Source organism: Ascaphus truei, chromosome 2 (genome assembly GCF_040206685.1).
Source record: "Ascaphus truei isolate aAscTru1 chromosome 2, aAscTru1.hap1, whole genome shotgun sequence".
Lineage (NCBI taxonomy): Eukaryota > Metazoa > Chordata > Amphibia > Anura > Ascaphidae > Ascaphus > Ascaphus truei.
Genome location: NC_134484.1, coordinates 110,942,158 through 110,954,465, shown reverse-complemented (window position 1 = coordinate 110,954,465; position 12,308 = coordinate 110,942,158). Strand labels below are relative to the sequence as shown.

At 45.8% G+C, this 12,308-nt stretch overlaps 1 protein-coding gene across 1 annotated transcript in view; it reads right to left on the bottom strand.

The window, feature by feature from the left end:
* The window catches only part of BPNT2 (3'(2'), 5'-bisphosphate nucleotidase 2), a 43,677-nt gene extending 35,420 nt beyond the window's left edge, over nucleotides 1–8,257 (bottom strand). The window contains exon 1 of the mRNA XM_075584152.1: nucleotides 7,641–8,257. Coding sequence (XP_075440267.1) covers nucleotides 7,641–8,006 — 366 coding nt within the window. The 5' untranslated portion in view covers nucleotides 8,007–8,257. The remainder of the gene's footprint in view (nucleotides 1–7,640) is intronic.
* Nucleotides 8,258–12,308: the final 4,051 nt, after the last annotated feature.

Genomic DNA, 12,308 nt, shown 5'->3' with positions numbered 1-12,308 from the left:
GGTGGAGGGGGGGGGGCGGTGAACAGAGGTGGAGGGGGGGGGGTGAACAGAGGTGGAGGGGGGGGGGTGAACAGAGGGGGAGTGGGGGGGGAACAGAGATGCAAGGGGGGACAGGCTGGACTGGGGAGAGAGCAGAGAGAGAGACAGGCTGGAGTAGGGAGAGGACTGAGAGAGAGACTAGGGGGTCACCTACCCAGTCAGTCACCTACCCACCCACCCAGTCACCCACCCAGCCAGTCAGTCACCCACCCAGTCAGTCAGTCAAAAGTCAGTCAATAAGTCCCCCCCACCCAGTCAGACAGTCAGTCATCCCACCCGTCGCCAAGTCACCCAACCCAGTCAGACAGTCAGTCATCCCACCCAGTCAGACACCCCGTCACCCAACCCACCCAGTCAACCCATCCCCCCACAGTCACCCTCTGCCTGTGTCTCCCCCCTCTCCCCTGCCTGTGTCTCCCCCCTCTCCCCTGCCTGTGTCTCCCCCCTCTCCCAATTTGTATCTGGATATTTTATTTACCCTGTATATCTTAACTGCCCTATACTACACCAAAATAATCTATACTGCTTTCTTCCAGATCTGACTCAAGCTTCACACAGAAGACATCGGCATCCCCCGTAACCCAGAAGACAGGTAAGAAACACCTCCCCTCCAATGTATAACATTGCGGGAATGAGGTACCTGGACATTGAGGGTCTGCGGATCAGGTAAGATCCCAGGCGGGATTGCTGCTTTAAATATTGTGAAGCGGGGGCATCCAGGCACTAGTTAAGGGGGGCAGGAAACTAGTCATTCACATCTGGCTTTTTTTTTTTGATTCGACATTTATATATATATACACACACACACACACACACACACACACGGACTAATTGTAGTATAATGTAATACAATAAATAAACTTATGTCAAAAACGAATGTTCTTACTAGGAATTTATTAAATTTATTTCATTTATAGTTTTTTTTTTAAATGCAGGGCTGGGGGCGGGATTAGAGGCGGGGTTGGGGGCGGGACGGGACTAGGTGGCGAGTAGGATTTTTGGTTCGGCGAGTAGACTTTTGGGTGATTTGTCAAGCACTGTGTATATATACACACACACACACACATATATATATGTGTATATGTGTATATGTGTGTGTATGTGTGTATGTGTGTATGTGTGTGTGTGTGTGTGTGTGTGTGTGTGTGTGTGTGTGTGTGTGTGTGTGTGTGTGTGTGTGTGTGTGTGTGTGTGTGTGTGTGTGTGTGTACACACACACACACACACACAATATGAGAAAAAGATGCTTTAAAATCAGTCATCCCAAGACATGCTCCAATGGATTTGTCAAAACGAAGTTCAGAAAGCCATCATTAATTAATGCAAAACAGCTGAAAATGTTTCCTTTTAACATCAACATATTCCTCACCCACCAGCATTAATAAAGTTTAATATTATATATATATATATATATATATATATATATATATATATATATATGATAATAATAAATATTTATATTCTTGTATTTATGTCCAGCATAATAAAAAACATTTTTTTTTAGATCACACACAACATTCAAACAATTACAGGTCTTCATTGTACAAAAGGAATGCATGACAAAATAGTCAAGTGTGATTCAGAGGTTTCTGGGGCATGTCAGTCCAAAAGTGTGTAAATGTTTCTGTTCAGCCACAAGCCCAAGATTGTTTCCACCTTTTCTGTTCCTTGAGTAGGTTCATAGTCTTACAGTTGTGTACCTATACCTGCAATATGAGAAGTGTGCTCCTTGACGAAAGAAAACCCAGCACCCCCTTCAAAAATGTTGAGAAATTAACATAAGGATTCAATTGAACTCATTTTTAAAAACAAGGCTCTGTTCACATTTTGTGTTAAAGTGGCCTTAATATATACTCATGAAGCTCAAACTGAGTTTGGTCCCCTGGAATCATAAGCCGCTGCTTAGAATTACAGCAGTTAGCCGACAAGTCCTCATAATGGCATGGTCACGGGATAACGTGATGATGCAACAGATAATGTCACCGCACGTTTCGTACAAGACAGTACTTCCTCAGGTATGTGTGTGAGGAACCACAAAAATACCACAATAGATATCATACAAGACCATATTTCTACAGGTGAGGCACACATGAGGAAGTACTGTCTTGTACAAAACGCATTGTGGCATTTTCTGTTGCATCATTACGTTACCTAGTGACCACGCCATTATGAGGACTTGTTGTGAACAAGTCCAATTCTGAGCAGCGTCTTGAGATTACAGGCCCAACTTCCAGATCCCAACTTCCAGAGCCCCTTGCAGTATAACACCAACGGACAGCGACACTCTGAACAGCTTGATCTTATTTTACAAGCAAGTTCTGCATACTTACCTATATTAAATAAATGTATACCCTTTTTAACCTCTGGCCTGAGGAATAACCTGGGGCAAGTTTGGAGCGACAGGCGACAGGCGACAGGAGGTTGCAAAAGAAGTTCAATTTACCTTCACCAACTAACTATATTTTCTGCGTGGAGAAACTTTTCTATGTGAATGGTAACTACTTTTCTCTGGTAGAACTCCTAAGGTTTAAACATTGATAATCTATCATTTTCGGTTAGTTTAACATTGACAGTTTGAATATTAGTCAATGTAAAAAAAAATTATAACAATGAAAATGGGTAGGTGCAGTGCTCTCAACCTCACTAGTAAGGTCAAGAGATATCCACTTGCAAAGATTAATAAAACACGCAACAGACGATTTAGCTTATCATATCTGTACTGAAATACTTTGCACACACATGTACTATGCTATTTGTATTACTGCATCAGCCTCAATTTAAAAAAAAAAGTTTAAAATAAAAATAATGTTATCCTGAAGCTACTTGTAACTGACATACTTTGTGTCTTTCTACAACAACCTACTTGAAAACAAGAGACACAACAATTTGTTAAAGGTATCTTGAAGCTGTCCAGACATGTATTCAGCCCACATATTTTCATACCTCAAAATAGTTGTTTCCTCTGAAGGACTCGGAAGTGCACAAACTGGGGGAAAACTCCAGAGAAAAGGTAAGGGGGGTGGAGGGGGGGGGAGGAAGCAGGGGGTGAGAGTAGAAAGGGGGCACAGACAGAAGTTTGTGCACCCTTGCATTACACCTTATGCAAGATGATTGTAGAATAACTATGCGTGTGCATGGTCACTGCTACAGATGTTGCTGACGTTATTGCACCTGTTAATATGATGTGCTGCGTTAACATGGACATATTTTAACAGTAGTGCTATTGAAAACAATGGTTCACGTGTTCATGCATTATTTTGTGTTAAAAGGAGTAATAACAGCTGCTACATCTGTATAGCACAGTATATATTTTACTTTCGCCACTTATCACCAAGGTTCTCCTTCAGTGCCAATTAAATAAAGCACATTTCTAGCCTTTACTTAACCTAGTGACATTTAATACAGTAGGGTTTTTGGTCAGCCACACAGAACTTTGGCAAGGTCTCCTTTATGTATTTTGGGCACCACCTCAGAATTGTGCTATAAATAATTAGTCCATCTCTGACATATCCTGTTGCAGTGCAAATTATACTGGATAGGTTGTGCTATCACCGGTCACGATAGTTAGGCCACGCCCATAGTGGATCCGACGTCGCAAGGGATGTTGCTTACGCCAAATCCAATCCAATGGAGGTCAATGCGCGTGTCCATAGTGCGCGCGTGTCCATAGTGCGAGCATGCACCGAGGCGGCCAATGCACAGCAACACAATCTTGTTTGTTTTGCCGCGCGACGGCCGGGTCACGTGTGCGGTTCAGCCAATGAGGGCGAATCGCTCACATGGTTTCATGGGCACATCCCCTGGCGCGCCCTGGCCACACCTATCCCCACCACCATCGCTCAACCCTACAGGACACATCTCGCCTGTACTATGTCCGAGGCCTTAGTTAGCACAGGGCTGATCAGTCCAGCAGGAGGAGGGTTCCATGACTGCCCACCCCTGTTCCCAGTGCACATTAGCTCGCTGCGGGGGGGAGAGGAGGAGTTGGACATGCTATATTCATAAGGAACCCCTTTTATTTTTCTCATATCTTGCAGAAAGAAAACAACGTTTTCAGGAAAATTTGAGTAACTGTAGGTGTCACAGTAGACGATTACATTTAAGAATCATTTGCTAATCTAACACATTTTTTGGAATTGGTGATGGCACGATGGCCTCATCTAGTGCATAGCTACTAAATTGTGTTTAACAAAGAAGATACGCATGTTGTATTGTATGTCTTTATTTATATAGCGCCAAAAGTGTACTCAGCACTTCACAAAGAATACAGTACAGGGAATTATAATAATATAATAAGTGCAGCAAAATCAGACAATAGGAAAGGAAATCCCTGCCCCGAAGAGCTTACAATCCAAGATATTTGATGGGAGACTTACAGAGACAGCAGGTGAGGGAATACGTGCTGTGTATGGCAGTGCTTGGCCACAATGGGTGGTAGGAGTGGCCGAGTGTGGGATAGTAACCATGAGTACAGGCTGTTGGGATGCTTAACTTGTGGGGTGAGTTTTAAGGTTAGTGAGTATTAGATCAGAAGGTTAACACCATTTACAGGGGAAGAGATGGCAGGGATGCATGGGTGAGTTCAGGTGTGTATGTCTCGGTTCCGGCGTAGATCCCCAGCAGCATGAAGGAGTAGATAGAGGGTGTGAATGGAGGATTTGTGTGGGTGTTTTTTATTGAGGGGTAAATAAGTTGTTGGGAGAGAGGTATTTAAATAATGGTGCAGTGGAGAGTAGGGAAGTTGGAGAGAACAGAGATGTTCACAAAGGAGTGAGGAAACAGTAAACAGAAAAAGCAATAGGGAGGGCATTGTGAGATGCAGGAGGAGCGACAGGCCAGGTATTGGAGGATAAGAAGAGTACAAAGAATCAGAGCATTTAGAAAATCAAGTTCTCACAGCTGCAGAGTTGATGTTGTGTAGAGTCAAAGTTTTACTCCAATCTTCACCTCCAAATTAATCTCCAAAATTATCTCCACATTTTCAATGTTACACTTGAAAATGTTACACACAGCCATATGGCTCACAGCCAAAAGAGCCTGCCTTATATACTTGAACACATTCACTTGTCTAACAATTAAGGGAGGGGTCTGCCTATTCATTCAGCTCATACCAGTTAGATGTTAATTTGATTAAAGTTCCTTCAATTGTTATATGGAAGTCACTCCAGTCATACCAGTTAGATGTTCATTTGATTAAAGTTATGTTATAAAGTGCTTGTGAAAGAGCAAGAATTATGGTCCAAAACGCTTACATAAAATGTTTCCTGATAAAGGATGGTCTCTAGCAGGACTGAAAAAATGATTTGTAAAACAACGTATCGTTCAGGAGTGGGAGCAGCTGGGTCAACGCGTTATCGATTATATAATCAGACAGTGGCGTTCTCGTCTTTGGGCGTGCGTTTCAGCAGCAGGAGGAGGATATTTTAAACACACACTTTGAACTCATATAGTAATTTTAGTGTTTCAGATTAGAGTACAACAGTTGAACACATTTACTGGCTACGAAGGAAAAACTAACTCATGCCCTGTCAATGACCTACCACCTTCCATCCCATCTAGGTAAAAGCAAGCCAAGAAAGAATCCAATGGATATGAGAGCGGACAAGGGCACAGGATGGCAATTACCTCAATAGCAGGAAACAACTCAAGACAGAAAAATAAAGTATATGGGGCCCGTTTACGTATGGAGGAAGAAGGGTTTGTGGGATGGGAGGGAAACAAATGGGAGCCCAAACTTTGGGAGGAGAAATAAAACAGGGTGCCCCTGGATGTGTAGCAATGAGTAGGAGTTAGAAATATGCCTGCAAACAGTGTAAATCAAGTGACAAATATAACCAGAGCGTAGAATGCTAAACATATTTATAAATACTACACTTCAGCAAACCTCAAATCGACAAAGACATGAAGTTTAGACCAAGCAGGATAAGAAAAGATTCCAAAGACGAAATAAAACAAAAAGGCACAGAAAGGGATTTTAAACAACTATATTGTGCATTGAAATGTGGACTAATGTTTCAGTCTCCTTATTTCCATGCACAATATAGTTATTTAAAATTACTTTCTGCACATGTTTTGCTTTATTTGATGTCCTACACACCCTTGTGCAGTGAGTGGTGTGTCTAACTTAAATACAACATATTAAACCTTTTTTCCTACAAATGGGCAATATATTACTCTATACCATGTTTCCAAGGCAACACATTAGAATTACTGAAGGAGAACTAATTGATATAAAGCAATTACTTGAAACACTGGCCCACATCTTCCTGTGTTATACATAAGGGCCAGGCGATCTGATGGTGCCGGATATATTTTTGCTCAATGGTTCAGGGCAGTGTGCATGTTCATTGTCAGCCTTTTCTGCATAGATCAGAGTTAGAGGGATTTATTCTTTATCTACCAAAGCAGTCAACCTCAAACTAAACTCCCAATAGAAGTCAAAATAGGCCGAAAACAATCCGATAGGCCACTTCGGGGATACAGAAGAAGCCCCTTAATGTGTACATCCATTATCAGCCTGTCTCATGGATGTACAGGTGTATCTTTTTCTGGATGGGAAATGGCAGTGTAATTATGTGAAATTTCGAAGCCTAGTTTACATTTTCTGGACATGTCTGAGCATGGTGCGTACAGTACATGCAAGTGCATGAGTTTGTTTCTCACACTATGTTCCAATGTTTTCTGCATGGGTCAGAGCTGTGCATGGGTGCGTGAATGAGCGTCTAGGACAATAGCGAGGTCGTTTTTACCGCCACCACAGGTAATTATCCCCTAACCTTGAAAATCTTAACTCCTAATCCTAACTGTCCTAGACACACACCTACCTCTGGGCTAAAACATCAGCAACAGCTGAATGGCTGTGGCGAAACAGTTATTAGTCCCTTTCCGTGTTTATGATTTGCCTGTCTCAGATTGCATAGAGCTGTGTATTTGCCCATGACGTGTATATCTCCACTGGTTATGACATAACAGTTTGTGAGCCCATAAAGATGGGTTGATTCTAGCTGTTATTTCGTATGCTCATAGCCTGCCTTGGTACTGTAGGTGAATTCAAATGGTGTATGACCATTTTCCTACTATGGTGCATAAATGTGAACTTCCAAGGACCCAAGTGAGATTTGCAAGTTCCAAACCAAAACTTCAAATAGTGAGTCTCTATTGCTGAATAACTGTTACTAAATATGAATGAATATTATTCCAAATAATTGATTTCGCTGCAAATCGAGTAAAGACGTTGCAGCTTTGCTTTAAGGGTGGCTTACTGGTAGATGTGGTTACTATGCAAGTCCCCATACAGTACTTTCACTATTTGTCCTTCTGAATAGGTAAGCAGCATGCATATCCATACACTGAATACGTGGCCATGTGAAATTGGCCTTGGGCTACTTTCCCCATTATGGGTTAGAGTCGAATGTTGCTATATTAATGTGTAGCCCTTTCGGTGTTTAGTGAACGCTGCTCATTAGCAAAACCCAGAAATAGCTTTATGTTTACACTTATGCTCTCATTGACCAGTGATATCTGTGTGTGTGTTACATCCAACTACTCTAGATCTGCTGAATAAATACGTTGATGTTGGACTAATGAGCCAAACCCCTTACCTGCAATCCGGGGAAGGCGTTTTTGATGAGATAAAACATTTTTCTATTAGAGAGCACATCCCCGCTGGTCATCTTCTCGTCCGCCCCTTCCCTGGTCTTGCCCTTGGCTTTCTCGTTGAGATTGTTGCTCTCCCGGACCCTTTTCACCTCCACGCCCCCCCGCTGTGCAGCCAGCACGGACACTGACAGCAGCTCCCGCAGGTCCACCGTGCCCCCGGCGGCAACGGATCCTGCTCGCTCTCCCAGCAGGAAAGTGACGAACTTGCCGGTGAGGAACCCGGAGTACACGTGATACAGAACCCCGAGCCCCAACAAACAGAACACGCCAATGCCCAGGGGGGACAGGCGGATCCCCATGGGCGCCATCACTGCGGGGGGCTACCGGCAGTAAGGTGCAGGCGGAGGGCGCTCTGATCAAGGGGCCAGTGTCTCCACTCACCGGGGAAATGTCTTGATTCCTCGGAAATGTCACCTCCCCCCCACCTGACAGGGACCAAGTTTAAAACACCGGGAAATGTGGGACACTGACATAAAATAATAGTAAAGGAAACGGGCTCTCCGGGGCTCCGGCTGCAGTCAGTGCAGAGTGACCATAGAGAGAAGGAAAGGGTGACGTCAGAGCGCCCCCTAACCAGCTCCTCAGCGCAACTCCCATGGACCAGCGACCCCTGGTGGGCTCCCAAGCAGCACTTGGTGAATGTACGTTTTGCTGAGAGCTGGAGAGCAAGGAAAGTACAATCACCCCTCTGCCTTCCCTTGTCCCCCAACCGCCCCCCTTTTCTACTCTATCTCCTTGTCCCCAATTGCCCGGTGACCCCCTTGTCCCCTAACCGCCCCCCTTTTCTACTCTATCTCCTCGTCCCCGATTGCCCTGTGACCCCCTTGTCCCCCACTGCACCCCTGTAACCCCAACTGCCCCCCCTGTTACTCCTTTGTCCCCCTACTTAACCCTGTCATCCCCTTTTACCCGCACCAGCTCCCTGTCTCCAACTTCCCCCCCACTACCTTCCCTTGTCTCCCTGTCCCTACACTGCCTTCACTTTGTCCCCTTGTCACTCGCACTACCCCGTTTTCCCCGTCATCCCCATGTCCCCGACTGCCCCTATCACCCTCTTGTCCACCACTGCTCCCCTTGCCCCCCCTGTCCCCTTACCCCCCCTGTCCCCTTACCCCTGTCACCCCCTTTGTCTCCCTCCCCCATGTGTTACTCCCTTCTTCCGCCTCCTCCATGTTTCACCCCCTCTTCACCCTCCACCATGTGTTACCTACTCTTCCCCCTCCCTCCCACTTATACTTGTGACATCTTAGGGCAGGTCCATACTGCCGCAGACCGCACGGAAGCGTCCGCACAGGGTGCGATCACATTGCCTAAAAGCATTGATCGCGTCCATAGACCGCGCAGACGCAAGCAGGAGGGGGCAGGCGTTACGCAAGAAATCAGTTGAAGCTGATTTCTTGGCGCAACAGGCAGGTCACGTGAACGGTTTGCCCAATGAGGGCAAAACAGCTCCGTGACGCCCCTAGGCACACCCCTAAGCACGACCCACATGGCGCATCCAACATGGATACAAAACGCACCAGCTTCACGCGGGTGACATCACAGCCTCCACATGCCTCCGCGCGGCCGAAGGCTGTATCGCCTTAGGCTGCGGACATGGTGCCACAGCCCGCGCGGAGGCTGAGGGAAAACGGGTGCTTTCCCTGGCCATACCAGACGGGCCGTGGGGGGCCTTCCTGTGGGCGTTCCTAGTGACGTTACGGAGCTGGTTCACCCTCATTGGGCGAACCGCTCACGTGACGTGTCTGTCGCGTTGATAAATCAGTTTAACTGATTTCTCACGCAACACGCGCCCCATCCCGCCTGCGCACACACCTGCACGCCGCATGGAAGCGAACACTGCCTTAAGGCAGTCTGTTCACTCAGCGTCCGCGCGGTCTGCCATACCATGTCCGAGGCCTTATGCTCTGTGTCAGTGTATAGTGCTATCAGTTTATACTCTGTGTCAGTGTATAGTGCCGTCAGGTTATATTCTGCGCTATAGACTGACAGATTATGAACCAGTTGGCACTATAAACTCAGAGTATGCAGCCAGAGGACACAGTCACACACTGACACAGTCTAACCTGAACTACTGTATACTCTGACACAGAGCATAACCAGATCTGGCAGGGTGTCAGTGTGTAGTTCAGGTTACACTCTGTCAGTCTGTAGTGCCATCTGGCTACATACTCTGTGTCGGTGTATAGTGTGTCAGGTTATACTCTGCACTAAATATTGACACAGCGTTTAACCTGATGACACTACACACTGACACATAACATAACCTGACTGTGATGGTGAAGGTGTCAGGTTATACTCTGCACTAAATATTGACACAGCGTTTAACCTGATGACACTACACACTGACACAGAACATAACCTGACTGTGATGGTGAAGGTGTACCCAGGCCAATAATAAAGGTATTTTGCCCGGCTGGGTGCCCTTAAGCCATATTGGGGAATTGTAGATTGTCAGCTCTGCAACCCAGTAATGGCATGAACACTGTAACTTCAATATAAATGTATGTGTGTCTCCCACCAGGTATAAGGTGGCGAGACTAATGAGATTCTAAATGTAAAAGGTATTACTGTGGCAGTGTTTTCCTGTAACCGCGCAAATGAAAAATGGTTTTAAAACCCAGCAGCTAGCAGCATAAGCAAGCGGCTTTTAACTAACTCGCTAGGAAGCTCCTAGAGCGCTGAGATTTGCTGTGAGCGCTGTTCGATAAAATCAGGCAGTATATCGCGCAATTTTTATAGAGTTATATAAAAATGAATGTAAAACAAATATGTAATCGCCGCGCTTCTCCATGTATGGAGCATTCAGCTGGCGAAGAGATTGGCCATACAAATGTGAAAAACAGACAGTGAATCCCTAAATGGGGATAAATATATATAAATATGGTGTGAAAATCTATAAGATAAAGGAGACTTTTGGTTACATCCTTTGATCAAATAATGCCAAGCCTGCTAACCACGTCAAGGTATGCTAAGCGGCAAAGGTGCGAGGTTCGCGCATGCCCTTAGCAAACTAAGAAGCTCCTCTGCCAGGCTTTGCAAAGTATTGGCAACTCCGGGATAGGTGGGGAATATTATTCCCACAGAGTAGATTGGCTGCACGGGTTAAGTATAGGACTGTTTAGTGTATAAGAAACCCTGCAGCCCATCGGGAACCAGATTCACCCAAAATTCAACTAAGCTTCATTTTATGACTCTTTACCATCGTAACCAAAGTCAAGAGTTCGTAAGAACTAAGGGTTCCAGATCCAATACTACAGCAGCAGAACAAAGGAAGCAGCACCGGCGGAGTAACACTTGGTTGTGAGAGGCGCCACTGGCCAATGACTGTTTCCAGCTCTATATGCGCGCAACTCCCACTCCTGGGAAATTGTGCCAAGAGACTCTATTTCCAAAGATTTAGTTTTGGGATCAAGATTTTTCATTTGCCCCCACCCCAGTAAGTGTATTTTGAGTGTAATTGTAAACCAATGTGTGTGTGTTCATTCTGTAAATAAATCACAATTTATTTTATCTCTTCGCTTTGTTCAATCAAAGGATCTGGGTATTAATATGTTAAAAGTGCTGGTCTCCTGTGACACTGACCGCACTATAGACTGACACAGAGCATACAAAAGCTGACTGCACTACAGACTGACACAATCAGGTTATGCTCTGTGCCAGTGTATAGTGCCGTCAGGTTATGCTCTGTGTCAGTGTACTTCCTGGTTATATACTGTTCTCTGGGTCAGTGTATACATTGACACTGAGTATAACTTGACTTTACTATTGTGAGGAATCCGTTCCTGGGTTTGGCGGGAGCTCACTCTTGTAGAGCTGGTGAGCTTTCAAACAAACCCGCCCTTGGAATTGCTAGTACTTTCACCTGTGTTTGCAATCACTGCAGCTCTGTCTCTCTGCTCTGGCATTGGAAGAATTCCCACACACCCCTGTCTTGGGATTGGCTATCTTCCCTTCTTATACTGGCCTCTTTCTCTGACTCTTTGCCGAGCATAATTCAAGTTCTCTTGGATGTAACAGTGTTTGACACACATTTCCGCCTTGGCCTTGTTCCTGGGACCTGCTGCAGAGGTCTGCTTCTTGTACTGAAGCGCTGGATCCCCAGTGCTACTCTTGCCTTGTTCCTGGGACCTGCTGCAGAGGTCTGCTTCCTGTGCTGAAGCTCTGGATCCCCAGTGCTACTCTTGCCGTGTTCCTGAGGTCTGCTTCCTGTGCTGAAGGGCAGGATCCCCAGTGCTACTCTACCCTGTTCCCGAGACCTCCTGCATTCACCCCAGGCAGAGGTTTGCTTTCTGGTACTTGTGCTGAAGCTCTGGATTCCCAATGTCTAACTTATCCTGTTCCAGAGACCTCCTGCATTCACCCCTGGCTGGATCACCAGAGCCAGCCTTGCCTGTTCCCTGAGGCCTGCTGCCTTCTCTCCTTGCAAAGGGCTGGTTCCTGAGGCCTGCTGTATATCTCCATTGCAGAGGCCGTGTCCTGGTTCCTGTGCTGAAGCGCTGGATCCCCAGCGCTAACCTTCTGCTTCTTGTTTCCTGAGGCCTGCTGCATTCCTGCCTTGCAGAGGTCTTCGTTATGGGCACTCCCGCCTTCGCGTAGAAGCCATTCCC